This window comes from Schistocerca americana, chromosome 1 (assembly GCF_021461395.2).
Source record: "Schistocerca americana isolate TAMUIC-IGC-003095 chromosome 1, iqSchAmer2.1, whole genome shotgun sequence".
In the NCBI taxonomy this organism is placed as follows: Eukaryota; Metazoa; Arthropoda; class Insecta; order Orthoptera; family Acrididae; genus Schistocerca; species Schistocerca americana.
The window spans coordinates 504,317,227-504,342,805 of NC_060119.1; the positions used below are offsets into that span (position 1 = coordinate 504,317,227).

Sequence of the window (25,579 nt, forward strand, 5' to 3'; positions counted from 1 at the left end):
AGTTTCTTTCTACCAGAAACTTGGAGGCATCAGTTTCCAATAGGAAAACCAATACTGAAGGGAGTAAAGTAAACTTGTCGAAAATGAAATGACTAAGATGCTGCAAAGACGAAGAAAATTCTGTTTTCTACAAACAAACATATCTGGAAGATATTGCATTTTAAGAGATCAACATTACATCAAATTCAAGGAAGGCGTCCTCCTTTGATCAATGTATGTATCAGGGGCGATCAAAAAGGTTCCATTTGAGGGCGTTGCTGTAGCGTTTATTCAACGTAGCACCAACTGCAGACGAGTGATTATGCGGTATTCGTGTCTTTCCGACTTGCTTGAGGGAAATTAGGAAACGTGAACTTTAGCGACGTTATTACCAAATGCGTCCAAAGAGGACCAGCGTGCTGTTATTCGTTCCTTGGCTGCCGAACGAGAAACACCGGTAGACATGCACCGGAGAATGTACAGTGTGTATGAGGCAGTATGCCTGATGAAAGTCAACTTCGATAAAGAGTATGCTGTTTCATGGTAACACACATCCCCAAAATTCTAAATGTCATAAAGCAGAATTTACGCCAACTGAAGTTGGCAACACTGGAGCAGCCATCCTATAGACTTTATCTCTCCCTACGCGATTATCAGGCCTTAGATCTCTCAAAAAAAGGCCTATAAGGCTGACAATTCCTGTCGGACGAGGATTAGCAGCATGGAGTTACGAACTTCTTCACACAGCAGGACATGATGTTTCACCAAAGGCGTATCTTCAACCTGGATCGTCGGTAGGGTGATTGCCTCAATGCTCGCGGCGATTCTGCTTGACTGGCATGTCGATTCTGGACTGCACTGCCTTTAAACCAAATATTTTGATCGCCTCTTATACATTTTGTTTCTTTAGCCAGTGTACTGTGCAAATAAGGGAACTGGCTGTCCGGTGGTTGGGGAAGTGCAGTGACAAGGACGTCAGCAGCAACCGCACTTTTTTTCGCGATTCACACTGAATGGTGCACACAAAGCGGGTTGACCTGCCCTGTAGCTTTATCAGGCGCTAGCGTTTCCGAGTGCCGCCGGCTGGAGGGTCTAGTTCCGGGAGAAACGCTCACGTGACGCCGAGCAGGGCTCCAGCGCCTGAGTATAAACGCGTCTGCCTCTGCGGCCGCCGGAGACGACGAGATGGCGGCCAACGCTGGGACGCTGCTGCTGGCTTCTGCGCTCTGCCTGGCGGCTGCGACTGGGGTGCTCTCGCAGCTTTCTGACCGCTACGTAAGTCAAGAGTTAATATAACTGCGTAGGCTTCAGCGGCCAGAGTCAGGTGTCGTACCGCAGCATATGTAGGAAACTGCAGTGGAGAACCCAACGTTTCGGCCACGTTTGTAGTGGCTACTGATGGGATGGACCCAGAAGAAGACCACTGTAAACGTGGCCGAAACAACATTTTTTACATTATGACGTGGTACGATACTCATAAAACTTTTACACCAAGTCAAAAGATGTTTGAAAAACCGCTAGTTTACTGTGAAACATTTACCACTGTGGACACACACGAGCCCCAAGAATGGTGTCGAAAACGGGTTGTTCAAATGTAATACAGTCAGGAATTTCTAAATGCTGACTTCTGAACTCTCGTTGGGGCCAATTGGTTTATTTCGTTATTCAAATGGTTCAAATTGCTATGAGCACTATGGGACTTGACATCTGAGGTAATCAGTCCTCTACAACTTAGAACTACTTAAACCTAACTAACCTAAGGACATCACATACATCCATGACCGAGGCAGGATTCGAACCTGCGACGGCAGCGTCGCCCGGTTCCAGACTGAAGCGCCCAGAACCGCTCGGCCACAGCGGCCGGCATTTCGTTATTATTCTAAGAAAAAGAAAGAAACGACAACTGAAAAATCTTACAGATAATTCTTCCATTAAACACACACCAGGTCGTTATAATTAAAGTACGCAAGTCCATCTACTCACGGGCTGTAATTATCGTACAGCAGTGAAAATTAGTTGATATGTTGATGCTTTAACGTAGAACCGATTTACGTTGGAAAAGAAATTAATTCCCATTGCGGCCACCACCGCTGTACACGGTCAGTATGATGGTATGACATCAAGTCTGTCCTTCGACAAGCCAGAAAGTGAGTGAACAATATGGCAATCGAGAAGAGAGACCGTGCACTATTACTGTAAAGTCTTATACACTAGGGATCATTAAAATTGCTACACTAAGAAGAAATGCAGATGATAAACTGATATTCATTGGACAAATATATTATACTACAGCTGACATGTGATTACATTTTCACGCAATTTGGGTGCATAGATCCTGAGAAATCAGAACCCAGAACAACCACCTCTGGCCGTAATAACGGCCTTGATACGCCTGGGCATTGAGTAAAACAGAGCTTGGGTGACGTGTACAGGTACAGCTGCCCACGCAGCTTCAACATTATACCACAGCTCATCAAGAGCAGTGACTGGCGTATAGTGACGAGCCAGTTGCTCTGCCATCATTGACCAGACGCTTTTAGTTGGTAGAGATCTGGAGAATGTACTGTCCAGGGCAGCAGTCGAACATTTTCTGTATGCAGAAAGGCACGTACAGGACCTGCAACATGCGGCCGTGCATTATCCTGCTGAAATGTAGGGTTTCGCAGGGATCGAATGAAGGGTAGAGCCACGGGTCGTAACACGTCTGAAATGTAACGTCCACTGTTCAAAGTGCCGTCAATGCTAACAACAGGTGAGCGAGACGTGTAACCAATGCACCCCACACCATCACGCCGGGTGATACGCCAGTATGGTGATGACGAATACACGCTTCCAATGTGCGTTCACCGCGATGTCGTTAAACACAGATGCGACCATCATGATGCTGTAAACAGAACCTGGATTCATCCGAAAAAAATGGCGTTTTGCCATTCTTGCACCCAGATTCGTCGTTGAGTACACTATTGCAGGCGCTCCTGTCTGTGATGCAGCGTCAAGGGTAACCGGAGCCATGGTCTCCGAGCTGAGAGTCCATGCTGCTGCAAACGTCGTCGAACTGTTGGTGAAGATGGTTGTTGTCTTGCAAACGTCCCTATCTGTGGACTCAGGGATCGAGACGTGGGTGCACGATGCGTTACAGCCACGCGGACAAGATGTCAGTCATCTCGACTGCTAGTGATACCAGGCCGTTGGAATCCAGCACGGCGTTCCGTATTACATTCCTGAACCCATTGATTCCATATTCTGCTAACAGTCATTGGATCTCGACCAACGCGAGCAGCAATGTCGCGATACGATAAACCGTAATCGCGATATTCTACAATCCGACCGTTATCAAAGTCGGAAACGTGATTGTATGCACTTCTCCTCCTTATGCGAGGCGTCACAACAACGTTTCACCAGGCTGCGCCGGTCAACTGCTGTTTGTGTATGAGAAATCGGTTGGATACTTTCCTCATGTCAGCACGTTGTAGGTGTCGCCACCGGCGCCAACCTAGTGTGAATGCTCTGAAAAGCTAATCATTTGCATATCACAGCATCTTCTTTCTGTCGGTTAAATTTCGCGTCTGTAGCACGTCACCTTCGTGGTGTAGCAATTTTAATGGCCAGTAGTGTATAAACGACAGCAATTGTTGAGTCAGAGGAGAGGCTCAATATCATTAAACGGTTTACAGTAGATAATAATGAAGTTCGAGAATACGGATGAGCTTGGTTTGACACCTGGAGGTGGAAGGCGTCCTATCACGGTGGAAGTTACTGACGAGGTTGCTACTGCTGAAACTGATTATGCAGCACGTGATCCGAGTAGTGCTAGTGGTCGTGCGGTGTCACGACAATAATCCATCCAATGTTCAACAGTATGGGAAGTTCTGCGCTCTGTTTCATACTGTACCCACATGAGATCCAGACGGTGCAGGAACTGAAACCTCAAGATCCGCAGAAACTTTCTAAATTTGCTCTTTGGTTTCTGGCACGGACTGAAGTTGATGACATATGGGCGGAAAATATTCTATGCAGTGAAGAGGCACATTTTATAGTACAGGATGCAGTGAATACACAAAATTGCCGAATTTGGGGTAGTGTTAAACCAGGCGTTATGCACGAAGAGCCATTTCCACTCTCCGTATATGACTGTGTGGTGTGGATGTACAAGCCCCTTTATTGTCTTCCTTCATTGAAGAGGATACACCCAGAGAACCTATTCGATGTTACGTGACGTCTCCACGTAATCGAGACCTCCTCGTAAAAATGTGATTCGTGCCTTGGAAGAGCACAACTGTATGGAAACTACTGTTTTTATACGAGATATAACAACACACACGTAGCTTGCTTATTAAAAGATCTTAACGCAACCTTCTAGAAACGTGTCCTCTCCAGAGGTTTTCCAGACGCATGCCGCAAGATCAGCTGATCCAAATCCATGCGACTTTTGGCTCTGGGGTTTGCAGAAGAATTTCACTAGGATCACGTTCCTTTTCTACCTGATCTGCAGACCAGTGTAGAGGAACACGTTGCTCAGATTCCACCGGACCTGCTGCGAGCAGCTGTTGATACTTCGTTTCACGGGTCTTGTCGATATCTCCGGTGCTTATATTAAAAAACTGTGTAAGTGGAGGACAACAATAAAAGCAACATTATATGTTTCTCGCTTGTTTGACCTTTCCTAGCCTCGTCCCGTTTGTAATCCACACCATGTGGAAGGATTCTGTACGTCTTTCTTGCACTCAAAGCGCCAGATTTGCACCTGGTGGCCAAACCTGGAACTAATGGTGTTTCCAGCGTAAATTGGTTCCGGATTCATGCATCAGAATTCCTACCCAGTTTCGCTGCCATACGCTAACCACAGGCCACACTGGACCACTGTGGGTAGCTGTGCTTTCATTATAACCAAACGCTTTATATTTATTTCATAGAATTTTCACGTCGCTCTCGTTGCAGGGAAGCGTGGTCAGACTGCGTTGCCACGCATTACCATTTTACTCGCACACTGAACTTGGAGGCTTAAGCGGTCCCTTGACTATCTGTAATATTGTTCAATTTATTGACGTTTGGCTGCAGCAAGCGAAGTGGTATTGCGTAAACGTTTTGTCAAATCAAAGGCGAATACAGTCACTAGTTGTTAATGTGGATCTTGGGCTGGCTTTACGCTTGCCTAAGGAAAAATGAGGAAACGTGGGTGGATGAAGGAGTCGTTGTAATACTTCTAAAATGAACCTGCATTTCGAAGTCATTTCCACTTCACAACGCGTACTTCACAACCCATCAAATAATCAGTTTAGTATACGAGATAGAGCTGAGAAATATGCACAAGGTGGTTGTAATTATACTTTCGCTACTTGAGCCTGTGTAGACTTAAAATTATTTACGGTATGGTTACCCAACCTTATAGGAATGGTGTTCAGACTGTGGGCTGCAGGAGTAGCGTTGTTAGTAATTTCAGTGCCGTGACTTACGTTAGTTGCCGATATTGGTACGGCGATGTGGGGTTGAAACACAAGCGTCAGTGTGAATTTTTGTTGCAGACATCAACATGGGTGGGGGACAAGGTGGCCAGGGCTTTGTTAGTGAAGCTGTTTTATCAAAACTACAGCAATAGTGCTGCTACTCTTCGCGAGCATCGACATATTAGGGAAATACGGAGACGTCCACTTACCTTACCGGGGTTGAAGAACATGACTGTGAAGTTCGAATGAGACGTTTCGAGCAGCAGCAGAGCAAACTGTAGTGCGGTTCCAGGTTGTCATGGATGCAGATGTTCGTCGCATTGAGCAACATTTGTAACCTGGAGCATATACATGTTATGTAGTTAACAAATGTTACTCTCTCTTGTGGAAATTAAAATGTGTTTCTTTCAATGGTTTATTCGATTTTTCTCTTTCGCAAGTGCTCGCAAACGTTTTCAAAAAGTTGCATTATCCTACGGTCACTCGTTTTTCATGGGAGCTGTCTCAGGTAGTGGAAGTATAATCGTAACTATCCTGTAAACATGACGAAAGAATATACAGCCTAAGCAGCTTCAACAATCAAAATCCTGTTTTAGTGCTACCTCTGATACATTGTACTCAGGAGCCAAATAAAATGGTACACACTCCTAATATCGTGTAGGGTCCCCGTGAGCACGCAGAAGTGCCGCAACACGACGCGGCATGGACTCGGTTAATGTCTGAAGTAGTTCTGGAGGCGACGGACACCATGAATCTTGTAGGGCTGTCCACAAATGCGTAAGAGTACGAGGGGCTGGAGATCTCTTCTAAGCAGCATGTTGCAAGGCATCCCAGATATGCTCAATAATCTTCACGTCTGGGGAGTTTGGGGACCAGAAGAGGTGTTTAAACTCAGAAGATTGTTCCTGGAGCGAATCTGTAGCAATTCTGGAAGTTTAGGGTATCGCATTATCCTGCTGGAATTTCCCAAGTCCGTCAGAATGCTCGTTGGACATGAATGGACGCAGGCGATCAGATAGGAGGCATACGTACGTGTCACCTGTCAAGAGTTGTATCTAGACGTATCAGTGGTTCCATAACACCCCAACTGCACACGCCCCAAACCATTACAGAGCCTCCACCAGCTTGAATAGTCCGTTGCTGACATGCAGGGTCCATGGATTCATGAGGTTGTCTCCAGTCCGCTCCGACCAGGCAACATGTTTCCATTCACCAACAGTCCAATGTCGGTGTTGACGGACCGAGGCGAGGCGTACAGCTTTGTGTCGTGCAGTCATCATGTTTCACGATTGGGCCTTCGGCTACGAAAGCCCATATCGATGATGTTTCGTTGACTGGTTTGCACGCTGACACTTTTTCATGGCCCAGCACTGAAATCTGCAGCAATTTTGCGGAAGGATTGCACTCCTGTCACTTTGAACGATTCTCTTCAGTCGTCGTTGGTCCCGTTCTTGCAGGATCTTTTTCCGGCCGCAGCGATATCAGAGATTTGATGTTTTATCGGATTTCTGACATTCACGGTACGCTCGTGGAATGGTCGTACGGGAAGATCCTCACTTCAGCGCTACCTCGGAGATTCTGTCTCCCATCGCTCGTGCGCCGACTATAACACTCGTTCAAACTCACTTAAATCTTGACAACCTGCCATTGTAGCAGCAGTAACCGATCTAACAACTGCACCGGGCACTTTTTGTCTTATATAGGCGTTGCCGACCGCAGTGCCGTATTCTGCCTGTTTACATATCTCTGTATTTGAATATACATTCCTACACCAGTTTCTTTGGCGCTTCAGTGTAGTTACGCATCCACTGGAGACAGTGCAACAAACAGCTCTGTAGCGGTTACACGGCTAACCATAAACATATTAGGCTTGTGAACTTTCTTGGTTAGTTGCAGTACAGCGTGGAGTAGGCCTTCCACGATGTTTGGTGTGTGTGTGTGTGTGTGTGTGTGTGTGTGTGTGTGTGTGTGTGTGTGTGAAATGTTATGGGACTTAACTGCTAAGGTCATCAGTACCTAAGCTTACACACTACTTAACCTAAATTATCCTAAGGACGAACACACTCACCCATGCCCAAGGGTGGACTCGAACCTCCGCCGGGACCAGCCGCACAATCCATGACTGCAGCGCCTAAGACCGCTCGGCTAATCCCGCGCGGCCGATGTTTGGTAATAAGCGTTAGCTACTACGTGTGACAGAGGGGGTACAAGTTTTGTTTCTATCGAACTTCAAGCGATGAAGTACAGTGATGGTTATACTGTAAAAACACATGGAAAGCATGTCTTAAGAGTGATGTATCAGGTGCGACTCTTGAAAAGAACACTTTTCAAAGTGGGAATGAAAATGTGTGATACGGATCTCGATTGTCTCAGTATTCATAGAGGTACGCAACTCGGGTACCTCGTAAATAGCACAAGTTTAGGATATTGTTTTTCGCCCCCACCGAGCCAATCTTCTGACAAACTGCCAGGGCCTGAAGTGATATTTTTTCAATGAAAATTGGTGCCAAGAACCCCTACACGCTGAGCCGTATCGTAACATGTATCAAGCTGAAGATACACCTCAATGTGAGTAGACATCCTATAAATGAGTGAATGATGAGAATAACAACGTGGTACGTAAGTTTGCCGTTTTTTTTTGGGCTTACGAGATCAGTATTTGCAATAGGACTGGTCGTTTTCTGAAGGAACAAGATGTGAAATGTGTTCTTCAAACACCGTATGAGATTAAGACCCTTTTAGGGTCGGTAAATGGTAGCCTTGTTTCGTCTATGGCGAGTGTCTATCAAACCCCTATAGTTGTGGCCTGTCATACTTGGGTCAATCCATTTGAGCCATGCAGTACCGCTGTACAAAGAGTAGTCGTCACATAAGCACACAACAGCCGGGAAAATCTGCAATTGTCTTTGTACAATCATGACACGGAATGCAGCAATCCACAGATGCTGGCACGCACTTCCATTTACAGAGATAATGTAATTGTAGTACCTGTTGAGAGTAATCGAGCAAAATGGTTCAAATGGCTCTGAGCACTATGCGACTTAACTTCTGAGGTCATCAGTCGCCTAGAACTTAGAACTAATTAAACCTAACTAACCTAAGGACATCACACACATCCATGCCCGAGGCAGGATTCGAACCTGCGACCGTAGCGGTCACGCGGTTCCAGACTGAAGCGCCTTTAACCGCACGGCCACACCGGCCGGCAGTAATCGAGCAAGTGACCCTACAAACAGAGACACAGAGTATGTGCTTGAAATCCTGATCTCTGCAGTGGGACATAGTCAATGCTAACTGCTCACATCTTGTTGGTTAATGTTTCGCTATAAGTAACGTCTGTAGTTAGACAGCTCTGGTTGTGTGATCGCGCTGGTTGCTTAAGATGTGTGCTGTCTTTCTTCATTCGCCACAGTTTGGTTTTAAAATCCGTGAAACTTGTCCATCGAAGGTTTATTTTACAATCCACAGCGTCGCATTTGTGCCTAGAAAGCAACGGGAGTTTACTTCTACAAGAATTCGCTGCATTTACGTAAGTTACTTGAACTTTCCAAACGCCAGCAGAAGCTCAAGTCTCAGAATAAAATAGTTGTGAGTGTAGGTTGCTTAGATGTCGACATCATGAAAACAAAAAAACAATATATTGTCAAGTTGGAAGTAATTAGAACAATGATAAGAATAAAATAATCAGAAAGTGTTAAAACATCAAAGTCTAGATGATTCTTTTTCATACAGGAATCTTGATTTGTTTCGTTCCAGATTACGGGTCACAGCAACTTCAATGAATCGATGGCTACCTGTAACAAGACGTATCCGATTTCAATAGGTAAGCTTATGTATTATGAAGTGTAGTAACATATAAATTTGACCTATTTACTGCGATTGCATTATTTCGCTCATCGATTGCCACTGTTCCTTAGAGGTAATTACAGCTCATTGGAAGCAGCGCGCACCATATTTCTGACGGACGTGGAAACACCCAGAACGACATGTCAGGTTTTTGTTTCGATACCGTGCAAGGAAATTATCTACTTCAGAGGGAACTCCCCTCAGTGGACGCTGGAGGCCTTTTCCTTATTTTCTTCATATTGTATGACAGTAGCCGTGGTTTCGATGTTAAACCGCTGATTACGTCTGTATGGTGAGATCTTTTTCGATCATATCTTCGCTTCCAACATATATTTCTTCAACGTTTAATAGTATACGGTGGAAAAAAAAAAAGAGACCGCTGCAGAAAGTTTTCATACCTTTTATAGCTTCTGGTGCATTACTCATTGGCAAAGGTGCTTGACCCAGTGGAATTACACAATCCGATGCTTGTAGTTGTTTCAACGCCGTGATAGAGTAACACCGACAGTATAACATCGTCCATGTATTCAGTTCTAACCCAGCTTCTTCCTTCTCTTCATCAACTGCAGTGCCACCATCTTTTGTAATACCGTTTACTCGATGCAGTCGTAAACTCCCAGCTTCTTTTTATTGTTCGCCTTTATAACATGCCGTGCTTTCCCAGGATAGTTTTTATCACAGTATGGCCAAAATAGCCCACCATTAGTGTCATCTTCCTGCTTTCAGAGCAAATTTTTGATTTAATCTACTCTAACCCTAGCGCATAACTGATGCTGGCTATACATGAAGTCAACAGCAGGCGTCATCCACTATGACATTCTCTGGGATAAATGCTCTTAACGTCGATTCATTGGGATCCATGTTTATTACTGGGAGTGATGATTACAAGAACGATGGAGTTTTGGAAATGGCACATTGTTAACCTACTAATGTTATAGATTTTCCACATTTTGCTACAAACCTCCCAGCATTTTTAATGTCATCTGAATTTTCATTTCTAACCTGGGGGTATTATTGTGAAGGAAGACTTGACGTTAATGCTCCGTTATCATTGAAATCATCAGCAGTAGTTCAGTTGGGAATACGAGGGCGTGCAGGAAAGTAATCCCGCCGAATTTTTTATATGAATACTTTTAAACCTTTTTAAATAAAACAAAGTTTATTAATATTATACATTTTATTCTTCATGTCTACCTAGTTATTTCTCGACATAGTCACCCTGGCAGCGAAAAGATTCCCCCCAAGGAGAGACCAGTCTGTTGGTACCATCACTGAAGAATTTTTGACTTTGAGGACCGAGCAACAATCTCACCTCTGCTTGCACCGCTTCAACGTTATCAGAGTGAAGTCTGGAAAAGATGAAAATCGAATGGGACCAAGACGGGACTGTATAGAGGATTATCGACGACAGTGAACGCAAGGCGACAGATTGATGAAGATGTCGCAGCGGTCGTGTATGGTCTCCCACTGCCATACTGAAGCAGAGGTTGCTCCATGTGCGAACGAACTCGTCGAATTCGAAACTCGATTGCAACACGCCGTGTCTCACGCACCGACATAGTTACGTTATGCACTGTCACCTTACAAGCCCTCTAGAGGCAGAGGGCTGCAAACATATGTACATGAAGTACAAAGATGTACAATACTAATAAAATTTGTTTCATTTTCAAAGATTTAAAGAGTTTTCACATAGAAAATCCGGAGGTATTACTTTTCAGCACACCCTGGTAATTTGGGCAGAATGTGGTCATGGTCTTCTTAAAGGATCTACACCGATATTTGTCTTAACTGATTTAGGGAGACAACAAAGTACACTACTGGTCATTAAAATTCCTACACCACGAAGATGACGTGCTACAGACGCGAAATTTAACAGACAGAAAGAACATGCTGTGATATGCAAATGATTAGCTTTTCAGAGCATTCACAAAAGGTTGGCGCCGGTGGCGACACCTACAACGTGCTGACATGAGGAAAGTTTCCAACCGATTTCTCATACACAAACAGCAGTTGACCGGCGTTGCCTGGTGAAACGTTGTTGTGATGCCTCATGTAAGGAAGAGAAGTGCGTACCATCACGTTTCCGACTTTGATAAAGATCGGATTGCAGCCTATTGCGATTGCGGTTTATCGTATCGTGACATTGTTGCCCGCGTTGGTCGAGATCCAATGAATTTTAGCAGAATATGGAATCGGTGGGTTCAGGAGGGTAATGCGGAACGCCGTATCACTAGCAGTCGAGATGACAGACATCTTATTCGTATGGCTGTAACGGATTGTGCAGCCACGTCTCGATCACTGAGTCAACAGATGGGGACGTTTAGAAGACGACAACCATCTGCCCGAACAGTTCGACGACGTTTGCAGCAGCACGGACTATCAGCTTGGAGAGCATGGCTGCGGTTACCCTTGACGCTGTATCACAGACAGGAGCGCCTGCGATGGTGTACTCAACGACGAAGCTGGGTGCACGAATGGCATAATGTCATTTTTTCGGATGAATCCAGGTTCTGTTTAGAGCATCATGATGGTCGCATCCGTGTTTGGCGATATCGCGGTGAACGGACATTGGAAGCGTGTATTCGTCATAGCCATAGTGGCGTATCACCTGGCGTGATGGTATGGGGTGCCATTGGTTACACGTCTCGTTCACCTCTTGTTCGCATTGACGGCACTTTGAACAGTAAACGTTATATTTCAGATGTGTTACGACCCGTTGCTCTACCCTTCATTCGATCCCTGCGAAACCCTACATTTCAGCAGGATAATGCACGACAACATGTTGCAGGTCCTGTACGGGCCTTTCTGAATACAGAAAATGTTCGTCTGCTGCCCTGGTCAGCACATTGTCCAGATCTCTCACCAACTAAAAACGTCTGGTCAATGGTGGCCGAGCAACTGGCTCGTCACAATACGCCAGTCACTGCTCTTGATGAGCTGTGGTATAATGTTGAAGCTGCGTGGGCAGCTGTACCTGTACACGTCACCCAAGCTCTGTTTTACTCAATGCCCAGGCGTATCAAGGCCGTTATTACGGCCAGAGGTGGTTGTTCTGGGTACTGATTTCCCAGGATCTATGCACCCAAATTGCGTGAAAATGTAATCACATGTCAGTTCTAGTATAATATATATGTCCAATGAATACCCGTTATCATCTGCATTTCTTCTTGGTTTAGCAATTTTAATGAGCAGTAGTGTACTAAGGTAACAGGATTCGATATTCGGTCGAGTGGTTAGTACCTGTTGAAACAGAATCAGGACCATTTGAATCTTTACTACTAAAATGGTAGCTATTAAGTGTATATGACTGGTGATTCTAGTATTTAGTGCTGTATTCTGCTGCCCATGGTGAAATCGGGAAAAGTAAGATGTAAAGCTGGTACTAGCATGTACCGAAATTCTCTCTAACAGCGCCAGGGGATTGTCCGACGCAAAAATCATCGTTACCGGCATGCAGCGTGTAATAGATTTGAATGTATCCGTTGACAATGGTAATCTTTCTAGTTACCGGTTGCTCACGATCGCCGGCCGAAGTGGCCGTGCGGTTAAAGGCGCTGCAGTCTGGAACCGCAAGACCGCTACGGTCGCAGGTTCGAATCCTGCCTCGGGCATGGATGTTTGTGATGTCCTTAGGTTAGTTAGGTTTAACTAGTTCTAAGTCCTAGGGGACTAATGACCTCAGCAGTTGAGTCCCATAGTGCTCAGAACCATTTGAACCATTTGCTCACGATCGGTTTAATTCTTAAGTGACACAAGCCGCCGCTTGGGCGCCAAGTCGAGAGGGGCGCTAGGGTGTATCACAGAAGCGAAAACTGACACGGGTGGTGTACAAGGGAAAATGGGGGAGGGGGCAAAAAATGACAAGTCACTTGAGTGGAAAAAATTTTTCGGGGAAGGGGGCAAAAAAGGTAAGTCACTCTAGTGGAAAAATGTTTTCGATCCAGGCTTGTAGGTGCTGGGGTTCACCATGGATTCACCCCTTGGCTTCCAAATACTGTGAATTCGAATCTTGTAACGTGAGGTCGAATGCGAACGTTATTATCCTATGCTTCTTCACCTTACATTTGTCGAAATTATGTCATCAGCACTCTACTTACAGTAGAGTGCAGATAATCACTCTACTTACAGTTTTCCTGACAGCAAGAGACATCTACATAGTGTACATCTAGATGAATTCTCTGTAGTTCACACTTCAGAGCATGGCAGAGGGTTCTTCGCACCAGCTTCAGACTATTTCTCTGCCTTCCCACTCTATAGTAGCCCGTGACAAAAATTAACACTTAAATCTTTCTGTACGAGCTTTGATTTCTCTAATTTTATTACGCTGGTCATTTCTTCTTGTGTAGGTTGACGACAATAAAATATTTTTACATTCAGGTGAGAAAGCTGGCAACTGACATTTCGTGAGAAGATCTCGTTGGAACCAAAAACGGCTTTGTTTTAACGATTGCCAGCCAGACCGGCTTATCCTGTCCGTGGTACTCTCTCCTCTATTTCGCGATAATACAAAATGAGCTGCCGTTCCTTGAATTTTTTCGATGTCCTCCGTCAGTTCTACGTGGTAAATACCTCATTCGGCACAGCAATACTCTAGCAGAAGACGAACAAGCGTAGCGTAGGCAGTCTCTTTAGCAGACCTGTTCATCTTGAAGTGTTTTGCCAATAAAACGGAGTCTTTGATTTTCCTTCCCCTCAATGTTATGTACGCGATCGCTCCAACTTTAATTGTTCATAATTGTAATTCGTAGCTATTTAGTCGATCTGACAGCTTTAAATTTGTGTGATTTGTCTTGTAACTGAATTTTAATGGTTTTCTTTTTGTGCATATTTGGATGACCCAGTATATTTCCTTACAGAGGGACGATGATCACTTTGCGTATAATTCAGATATCGGGTGTAAGTCATTTTGCAATTTTTTTTATCTTCTGATGACAAGACAACGGAGACTGCCAATCTTTTGCCTGCCTCTCTTTGTGTACATGAGAAAATGTGAACTTGTCGATAATTTACTCGGATACTGCTGTAATCTGTGCTTCGATCTACTGGTAGAAATGTTGTTTAACTATCGGAGTACAGTAATCCGATTCCATTACTGTATGTAATGGTACTCCCGTTTCGTTCGAACAATCTTCAGTTTTTTCTGCTCAATCAGGATGATAGGCTTTCATGTAATTAAGGGACCATCTGTAGGAAACATTTATATCATTCTTATGTTACTCTGATTTCTTTTACTCTCTGAGGATGTGCTAAATGCTAACTGACCTATTCGTATTCTAGCTAGCGTTTCTGACTTAATCGGTGACAGTCTCTCTACACTATTGAATGATTGTCACGGGTATTTCAACTTCGTACGATATACAAGATCCTTCTTAAATCTCATCTTTTAAACAAGACATAACACCGATTATATACATTCCCTTGGTCATTTAGAAATTTTTCAGACTGGCTAAAATGGTAGTGGACAAACTACACTGTTTTATTGCTCATCAGCACAAATTTTAAATAATATTCTGATCTCTGAAACACATTAAATGAAATTATGATGAAATACACGTACATATTGCAATTCCGTACAAGGACTCATCTTGGAAGATACTTTTGTTATATTTCTATATCATTGTTAATATTTCGATTGCTCTTTCTTTAAAGTATTGTTTTTAAATTTGTTTCAGCAATTCTGATTCTACGTATGATGAACAATGGCACATTACCGGATGAAACAAATGAGAACGCCCGGGTGAGTAAAGTTGTTTGATACACAGTTTCATTTAAGATAAAAATAAATGGATTCTCTTGACTAACAGAGGGGAAATTTTTATTCCAGTGCTTTATAGAATGCATGGAACGTCAGAAGGGAACGGTAAGTAGTTTTTTCAGTTTTAAATCTCCCTATAATAAAGTAAGAAAGTGAGAAATGTGGCTGGTCCCCTTCCTTCCCTCAAGAAAGGGTTTTGTGCGAAAGGCTGATCAGGAGAATGAAGAGAATGATAGAACATGTGTTAAGAGGTCAGGAAATAACTTCTGTGGTACTAGATGGAGCAACAGAGGGCATGAGCTTTAGGGGAAGATATAGGTTGGAACACACCCAACAAACAACTGAAGTCACTGGGTGTAACTGTTTCTTTTAGATGAAGATGTTAGCCCAGAGGAGGAAATCTTGGCATGCCACGTCAAAACGTCAGACCAGTCAGAAACGTGATGAAAAAAAGTGTGTTCCTCAGGTGGTATATGTAAGCCACACACGATTTTAGCCTATGAGGTGATATGTTTATTTTAAAAGTGGGCCGATGCCTATGTTAGAGCAACAGTTCTACTCCACAAAGAAGAGAGATCTTAGATCTCTCTCCACACCAGCAAAAATGCTGTTGTAGAAGTTGTGACTCCAGTAAGTACAAGTATGAATGAGAAAGTACAGGTTTAGGTATATTGACAATGTAAAAATAATTAAAATTATGTACCTTCATATTGTCTCTGATTTAGAAAATTTATCGTGGTATGATGCCTACATGTGTGGCAAGGAATCAAAGAGTTCCTGAATGCGTTTCTGGGGAATATAACATCATATGGGCTCTGGACATTAGAAAACGACTCAGTGACATGTTTGTCACCAGTCCACACTGAACCAGACGGAGCCGAACCTACGTGGCGGGAAGCTCAACACCTGCTGATTTAATTCAATATACAGCCGGACTGCAGAAAAAGCTGTATGTTCCGTTACGAAGATGCGTCCAAGACGTCGACCATCAAATGGTATAATCACGGTGCTTAGTCTCGTACCTGTCTGTCGCTGGGTAAGACCCAGTTGTGTTCACTTGACGCACACATGCATAACTTTCGTAGCAGAACGCCATCTGAGAGCCTAAATGTTATGCTACGACAAACCTGTTTCCCAGAGACGAGTCACAATGCTCAATTCCCGTCCTACCACATGCTAATAACGCATTCTTTTGCGTCGACCAGATGTAGTGGCATTTATGTCCGTGTGTGTAGCACATTTAATGTTGTCTTTACATTACTGTAGTCATAAATTAACCTACAACATTAAATTTAAGAGTTCCTGTGATTACGCCCTTCAGTGCAGTAAAGGAGTTGCCCAACAGAAAGTTCTGTAACTTAACTGCATTACCTGCATGAAGTTTAATGTGGTCTCATAGAATGCTGAGTGGATATATATCTCACACCTGTTTGAATAAGTCGTAACCTCCTTAGGTCTTATAGAACTTGTTTTGATCATAGAGTTAAATTCATGGTTTTCACTTTTTTGTGAAAACAAAAATATTGGTAATGACATTGAACACAAACATATATACAGACAGTCAATTATCACCCCCCCCCCCCCCACACACACACACACACACATATACGGTATTAGACTGTGTTTGCTATACAGGGTGGTCCATTGATCGTGACAGGGCCAAATATCTCACGAAATAAGCATCAAACGAAGGAACTACAAAGGACGAAGCTTGTCTAGCTTGAAGGGGGAAACCAGATGGCGCTATGGTTGGCCCGCTAGATGCCGCTGCCATAGGTCAAACGGATATCAACTGCGTTTTTTTTTAAATTGGAACCCCCAGTTTTTATTACTTATTCGTGTAGTACGTAAAGAAATATGAATGTTTTACTTGGAGCACTTTTCTCGCTTTGTGATGGATGGCGCTGTAATAGTCACAGACATATGGCTCACAATTTTAGACGAACAGTTGGTAACAGGTAGGTTTTTTAAATTAAAATACAGAACGTAGGTACGTTTGAACATTTTATTTCGGTTGTTCCAGTGTGATACATGTACCTTCGTGAACTTATCATTTCTGAGAACGCATGCTGTTACAGCGTGATTACCTGTAAATACAACATTAATGCAATAAATGCTCAAAATGATGTCCATCAACCTCAATGCATTTGGCAATTTGTGTAACGACATTCCTCTCAACAGTGAGGAGTTCGCCTTCCGTAATGTTCGCACATGCATTGACAATGGGCTGACGCAAGTTGTCAGGCGTTGTCGGTGGATCACGATAGCAAATATCCTTCAACTTTCCCCACAGAAAGAAATCCGGGGACATCAGATCCGATGAACGTGCGTGCCATGGTATGGTGCTTCGACGACCAATCCACCTGTCATGAAATATGCTATTCAATACCGCTTCAACCGCACGCGAGCTATGTGCCGGACATCCATCATGTTGGAAGTACATTGCCATTCTGTCATGCAGTGAAACATCTTGCAGTAACGTTGGTAGAACATTACGTAGGAAATCAGCATACATTGCACCATTTAGATTGCCATCGATAAAATGCGGGCCAATTATCCTTCCTCCCAGAATGCCGCACCGTACATTAACCTGCCAAGGTTGCAGCCATCGTGGATTTCCGTTGCCCAATAGTGCATATTATGCCGGTTTACGTTACAGCTGTTGGTGAATGACGCTTCGTCGCTAAATAGAACGCGTAAAAAAAAATCTGTCATCGTCCCGTAATTTCTCTTGTGCCCAAGGGCAGAACTGCACACGACTTTCAAAGTCGTCGCCATGCAATTCCTGGTGCATAGAAATGTGGCACAGGTGCAATCGATGTTGATGGAGCATTCTCAACACCAACGTTTTTGAGATTCCTGATTATCGAGCCATTTGTCTGCTACTGATGTGCGGTTTAGCCGCGACAGCAGCTAAAACACCTACTTGGCCATCATCATTTGTTGCAGGTCGTGGTTGACGTTCCACATGGGGCTGAACACTTCCTGTTTCCTTAAATAACGTAATTATCCGGCGAACGGTCCGGAAACTTGGATGATGTCGTCCAGGATAACGAGCAGCATACATAGCACACGCCCGTTGGGCATTTTGATCACAACAGCCATACATCAACACGATATCGACCTTTTCCGCAATTGATAAACGGTCCATTTTAACACGGGTAATGTATCACGAAGCAATTACCGTCCGCACTGCGGAATGTTACGTGATACCACGTACTTATACGTTTGTGACTATTACAGCGTCATCTATCACAAAGCGATAAAAGTAGTCCAACTAAAACATTCATATTTCTTTACGTACTACACGAATACGTAACAAAAATTGGGGTTCCTATTTAAATAAAACACCAGTTTATATCCGTTTGACCTATGGCAGCGGCATCTAGCGGGCCAACCATAGCGCCATCTGGTTTCCCCCTTCATGCTAGACGAGTTTCGTTTTTTGTTGTATTTTCGTTTGATGCTTATTTCGTGAGATAGTTGGCGCGGTCACGATCAATGGACCACCCTGCATACCGGAAAACGGTCTAATATCTCTCGTGCTGCAACAGTTGAATGCGCTGGGCAACGGTCTTGCTGAAACCGCATACGTTGCTGAACATCAAGGGCAATATCCTACATTACTACTGGTACTTTTTGTTCTATAAATGTTCGATGTTTTTTCCCATTCAACGTGCTGTTGACAAATACGGACCAGTGAGTTTGTACCCCATGATGCCACACCGTACGTTAACTGACCGAGTATGTTGATGGTCAACTTGCCGTAAGCAGTGCAGATTGTCTTGCACTCCAGTAATGCACTCCAGGCTTTGTTGATGTAGACTCATCGGAAAATAGGACCTCAGTAAAGAACTTGGGGGTCGTCTGCATTTGTTGACTTGCCTTTTCACAAAACACTGCCTGGTTGTGCAATTCGACAGCATGAAGTTCTTGATGCACTGCCGCTTGGGTGCACTGCTGATGGTACAGCCATCTAATTATCTTCTACTGCAATGAGTTTGCTTGGTTTTCTTTTGCTGGTCTGTACGCTGCCATCAGACATAAAGGCGTTCATAACCTTATAAAAGAGCGAACGAGAGCGGGCTTTCTCTTAAAAACGCGTCTGTTCTCGAAACTATAAGTAAGGGTGCAGACAAAAAACACTGCGCAGGTATTGAAATGTTTAGAGCTTCTATGTCATGATGCGTCATAATTCACTACATGCTCACGATGGCGCGTAAAGTAGTTTCCTGTTCGGTATGTCAGAGAAATAGAACGTTACGAATGGGGTTTCGAAATCAGAAGTTATGAGATACTGGCCTGTCCGAATTTCACAGCATGTATGTGGGGTCCCACATGCCATTGGATATTCAAGTGCCATTGAGTAGCATGTCGTAAATTACGATTGTGTACCCATTTCTATTCCTCCGATTACAGCGCCATCTGTGACCAAACAAAGGAAGTACTTCATACAAAACATGTGTAGCCTTTGCGGTAGAATCGTAATCTGCAATACAAAGAGGGGGTTCCCATTGAAGATTTCGAAGTTGGCTCCTGTCCCCAACGTGAATAGGGTGAAGAGGGGATCGAGTGTGGTATCATTGGATGTCCCTCTCCAAATTGGAACTATAACTTTTTTTGATTTGATGTGTAGTTTTCGAGATATTTCAATGTCTTCAGTTTGTGTATATGTATATATATATATATATATATATATATATATATATATAAATATATATATATATATATATATATATATGTGTGTGTGTGTATGTATGTATGTATGTGTGTGTGTGTGGTTTTTTTTTCAGCCCATAACATGTAGGCTGTCCTGCACAACAGGTGCAATGTTTTGCATTACTATCGGTCTGCTTTATTGACCTGTTTTGCAGGGGCTACTACATTTGCAGTTGGGTATGGCTGGGGGAAGGCTGATTGTGAGATTGATAGAGGAGTGCATGAACAGAGAGAGGGGGGCAGTAGGGGATGGATAAGGAAAGAGAGGGCACCTATTTGTGATTTTTATATATATATATATATATATATATATATATATATATATATATATATATATTCAGCAGAATAACTTCTTGATGTACCACATATAGAAAGTGGCACATCATAACATTCTTGTCTGTGCTCCTTTATAATCCCTGTCATCGCAATTGTGTAAATTAGAGACTTCCGAATGCGGAGCACATCACATATAATTGACAGGTTGCTCTGCATCTACAATAGGTCTCGTATACACTTTCTTGTTTATCACATCTGTGTTTTAGATTAATTATGTGAGATAAAATTTACCATGTCTTTTGATTAACGGACCTGAAGAAACTGTAGAATGGATTGGAACCTGTAATGATTATAAACACAGTAGTGAATATAAACATGATCTCCTTCCAGAGGCCCATCAGGGCTTACCAACCACCATGTCATCCTCTGTCAATGGCGTCATTGGATGCAGTGTGGAGGGCATGAGGTCAGCAGACTGCTCTCCCAGCCATTTTCAGTTTATGTGGCCTGGAGCTGCTACCACTCACTGGTCACGTAGCTCCTCAATCACTAGGCTCAAAGAGAAATCAATAAAATAATTCGACATAGTTCTCGCTGATATCTTGTCAAGCTTTCATAAACGAGTATTCACCTCAAAAACGCTGTTGTGGAAACAAGAAGTAGTAGAATGTGGGTAGCATTTATAAATATGTAATGAATTGTGTTGCATTTACCATTATGCCATTATGAAGTGACTGACTCAGTGGCTAATCTTTCTTTAGGTAATGTCATAGGTGAACATAGCTGTACTATAGGCAAGATGAGGACCAGAATTTCGTCCAATCTTATCAGAAACGAAGTATGATATCGACGGTATGATCATCCAAAATATGACACTTAGGTAGTTCATAATACTGTAAAATGCAGCTGTTATTTCACGTTGTTGTGAGTTTCATTAGTACAGACTGCATAACCGACTGGTACCAATAGAAACAAGATGCCCTGAATTTCCACGAATCTCGTTGTTATTTCATTTCTCCATTCATCTTTAGTCAATTTTGACAGCCACCATGATATCATGATTACAGGAGAATATTTTCACTTATGAAATATGGTAGAAATAATTTTTCATGTGGAAGTTCCAGATATACATTCATGCACAGGTAAACACCGACGGCACATGGAACACAACGCTTGCAGAGCAGATTGAGATCGACATCTCCGTAGCGCATGGCAAAAACCACACGGAGGACATCAGGAAGATCATGGAGGAGTGCGCTACAATGAGTAAGTATTATTAATACGGTAACATTGCTAATCTGTTAATTTTAGCATCAGTACTCACATGTACGTGTGATGACCGTCCACAACAGGTATCCAAGTGGTCTCCTTTATTCTTCAGCCTGTAGACATGCGTTTTCGTAGAATCTGATAGGTTCGTTATTGAGTAACTGTTCCTTTGATTACTGATTTGTAAATTGTCTCTTCCTCGCATAACATATTGGTGATTATGATGTACGTTAGGATCCTGGTAAGGATCTTTTAACAGTTTAATTAATTTTTTTTGTATATGCTGATCAGTATTTTTCATTTCTCTACGCGACACTAACGAAACTTACTTTCATCATACCTCACTGCTTTATTCTTCTTACTGCTGTTGCAGAGATATAACCCAGAGTGATTTTTATTTTGAGTGATCAGTTTTGTGACTGGTTTGATGCGGCTGCCACGAATTCCTCTCCTGTGGCAACCTCTCCATCTTAGAGTAGCACTTGCAACGTATGTCCTCAATTATTTGCTGGAAGTATTCCAATCTCTGTCTTCCTCTACAGGTTTTGTCCTCTACAACTTTCTCTAGTGTAGTGAAAGTCGTTCCCTGATGTCTTAACAGATGCCCAATCATCCTGTTCCTTCTCCTTGTAAGTGTTTTCCACATTTTCCTATCCTCTTCGATTCTGCGCAGAACCTAATCATTCCTTATCTTATCGGTCAAATAACTACCAGCATTCTTCTGTGGCACCATACCCCCAATGCTTCGATTCTCTTCTGTTCGGTTTTCCCATGGTCCATGTTTCACTACCATATATGCCATTCTCCAGCCGTGTATTCTCTGAAATTTCTTCCTCAAATTAATGTCCTCTTTGCCATTGATAATCAGCTTTTTATATCCTCCTTTCGTCATCTGCCATTGGTTATTTTACTGTCTAGGTTGCAGACTTCCTTAATTTCATCTACTTCGTGGCCATCTACCCCGATGTTAAGAATCTTGGCGTTCTCATTTTTGCTACTGCTCATTACTTCCGTTAGTCTTCGATTTACTCTTAATCCATACTCTGTACTCATTAGAATGTTCATTCCATTCAGCAGATCATGTAATCCATCTTTACTTTCACTCAGGATAGCAATGTCATCGGCGAATCGTATCATTGATTCCCCTTCACCTTGTATTTTTATCCCACTCCTGAACCCTTCTTTTATTACCACTATTGCGTCCTTGATGTACTGGTTGAACAGCAGGAACGAGAGACTACATCCTTGTCTTACACACTTTTTAATCCGAGCACCTCGTTCTTGGTCGTCCACTGTTGTTATTCCCTCTTGGATCTTGTACATATTTTATGTTATCCGTATCTCCCTATAGCTTACCCCTATTTTTCTCAGAATTTTGAACATCTTACACCATTTTACATTGTCGAGAACTGTTTACAGGTCGACAAATCCAATGAACGTATCTTGATTTTTCTTTAGTCTTGCTTCTATTATGAGCCGCAACGTCAGAATTGTCTCTCTGGTGCCTTTACCTTCCCTAAAGCCAAACTGATGTCATGTAACACATCCTCAGTTTTCTTTTCCATACTTTTGTATATTATCCTTGTCAGTAACTTGGATGCATAAGCTGTCAAGCTGACTGTGCGATAATTCTCGCACTTGTCAGCTCTAGCAGTCTTCGGAACTGTGTGGATGATATTTTTCCGAAAGTCAGAAGGTATGTCGCCAGACTCATACATTCTACACACCAACGTGTATAATCGTTTTGTTTTCACTTTTCCCAATGGTTTCAGAAACACTGATGGAATGTTTTCTATCCTATCTCCCTTATTTGATCTGAAGTTCTCCAAAGATCTCTTAAATTCTGATTATAATGCTGGATCCCTTGTCTCTTCTAAAACGACTCCTGTTTCTTGTTCTACCGCATCAGACATCACACAAATCTTCTCCATCCGCTCTCTCCTCTGCATTTAACAGTGTAATTCCCGTTGCACTCTTAATGTTTTCACCCTTGTTCTTTATTTCACCGAAGGTCGTTTTGACTTTCCTATATGCTGAGTGAGTCCTTCCGACAATCATTCCTTTTTCGATTTCTTCACATTTCTCAAGCAGCCATTTCGTCTTTGCTTCCCTGCACTTCCTATTTATTTCATTCCTCAGCGATCTGTATTTCTGTATTCTAATATTTCGTCGAACATTTTTGTACTTCCTTCTTTGATCGATCAACTGAAGTATTTCCTCTGTTACCTCTGGTTTCTACGCAGTTACCTTGTTTCTACCTAAGTTTTTCTTTCCGACTTCTGTGATTGCCCTTTTTAGAAATGTCCAGTCCTCTTCAACTTTACTGCCTACTGAGCTATTCCTTATTGCTGTATCTATAGCCTCAAAGAACTTCAGGCATATCTCGTCATTACTTAGTACTTCTGTATCACACTTCTTTGCGTATTGAGTCTTCCTGACTAATCTCTTACAGTTAAGCCTACTCTTCATGACTACTACGTTGTGGTCTGAGTCTGTATCTGCTCCTAGGTATGCCTTACAATCCAGTATCTGATTTCCGAATCTCTGTCTGACTATTCTGTAATCTACCTAAAATCTTTCCATATTACCCGATTTTCCAAGTATACCTCCTCCTCTTCTCGTTCTTGAAGAGAGTATTTTGTATTAGTAGCTGACATTTATTACAGTCTTTCTCCTCTCTCACTCCTTGTCCCAAACCCATATTCTCCTGTAAAATTTTCTTCTACTCCTTCCCCAGCAACTGCATTCCAGACCGCTATGACTATTAGATTTTCGTCTCCATTTACGCACTGTTCTACCCTTTCTACCCTTTCAACATCCTCATATACTTTGTCTATTTCTTCATCTTCAGCTTGCGATTTCTGCATGTGTACCTGAACTATCGTTGTCCGTGTTCGTTTGCTGCCGATACTGATAATAACAACCGTATCGCCGAACTGTTCAGAGAAACACACTCTCTGCCCTACCTTCCTATTCATAACGAATCTTATTCAAGTTATACCATTTTCTGCTGTTGTTGATAGTATCCTACAATCATCCGGCCAAAAATCGTTGCCTTCTTTCCATTTCACTTCACTGGCCACTACCATATCTAGAATGAGCCTTTGCATTTCCCTTTTCAGATTTTCTAACTTCTGTACCGCGTTCAAGCTTCTGACATTCCACACCCCGACTCGTGAAAAGTTATACTTTCGTTGGTTTTCACCCTTTTCTTCATGGTTATATTCCCTTTCCATCCCCCTCCCGGGGACTATTCCGGAATCTTTTGCCAGTGGAGAGATCACCATGAAACTGCTTCCGTTACAAACTATATGTTCTGTGGATAGACGTTATGTGTCTTTAATGCAATGGTTTTTATTGCCTTTTGCATCCTCGTGCTGTTGATTATTATTGATTCTTTTGCCTTTTGGGGCACAGTGTATTTGATGACGCTACTTGTAAAGTTATTGGATTGTGTTTGTGTGCACGAACATAGTATATGTGAGGCAACGGCGGACAGAAAGAGAGAGTAACAGAGGCAAAGGAGAAAATGTCTACTAAATACCCGGTTTGTTCGGTGTACGATAACTTTTGTCTTGAAATACAGAACAATTTTATAATGAAATTTTTTATGAAATGACTACGAAATTCAGATTAAAAACTTCAAGAAGTATATCATGAAGCAGTTTTTTCATAGCGCCCGGGTTTGAGATCTTTCTGCTCTATATATCATTTCCTCCTCTGTATGTCAGAGTTATTGCTATATTATTTTATTATTACTACATTATTTTATTATTAACTATAAGTTAAAGCCAATTTGTATTAAATTTTGCCCCTCTATTTCACAGCGGGTTCTGGTTCCTGCATGACAGTCTACCTGATAAAGAGATGCATTGACAACAGAATGGCTGCCTTACGAGGACCCTTTCAACTTAATAAACAAGAATGACGTTACATTGACTTGTCAACCACTGTTATATCCGGCATCAGAAAATTGTTATGTAGTTTCTCAATAAAAAAAATGTAGACAAAAGTATTTTAATGGCTATTTCTGTACTTCTGTAGTAGTATGTGTTATCAATTGATTGGCATGACATTTAATCGTCGTATAATATTATTTGGACTAATAACATATCTTACAGGTTATTTAAAGCCTTAACCCTTAAGGTACAATATTGTAATGAAATAACCTACCTATAGCTTCTCTCATGACACTGTCATTAATTTAAAGTGAAAAAGGAAAGAAAACAGTGTGAACCGGAATTGTGAAGTAGATGGGCCTTATACAAGCTTCTCTATCACTCTTTTATCA

At 42.6% G+C, this 25,579-nt stretch overlaps 1 protein-coding gene across 1 annotated transcript; it reads left to right on the top strand.

Moving 5' to 3' along the window:
- Window positions 1-1,156: 1,156 nt before the first annotated feature.
- LOC124625043 lies at window positions 1,157-25,303 on the top strand. The gene is made up of 6 exons (XM_047149147.1): window positions 1,157-1,254; window positions 9,180-9,246; window positions 14,942-15,006; window positions 15,094-15,129; window positions 21,162-21,285; window positions 25,116-25,303. The coding sequence occupies exons 1-6, from the start codon at window positions 1,165-1,167 to the stop codon at window positions 25,214-25,216; spliced, it is 483 nt and encodes a 160-aa protein (XP_047005103.1). The 5' UTR covers window positions 1,157-1,164; the 3' UTR covers window positions 25,217-25,303.
- Window positions 25,304-25,579: the final 276 nt, after the last annotated feature.

Bases quoted from the DNA above. Each gene is read 5' to 3' on its own strand.
- LOC124625043 (XM_047149147.1), top strand. From the start codon at position 1,165: ATGGCGGCCAACGCTGGGACGCTGCTGCTGGCTTCTGCGCTCTGCCTG. The intron at 1,255-9,179 runs GTAAGTCAAGAG...GTTTCGTTCCAG, and splicing joins CGCAGCTTTCTGACCGCTAC to ATTACGGGTCACAGCAACTT. The intron at 15,007-15,093 runs GTGAGTAAAGTT...TTTTTATTCCAG, and splicing joins AAACAAATGAGAACGCCCGG to TGCTTTATAGAATGCATGGA.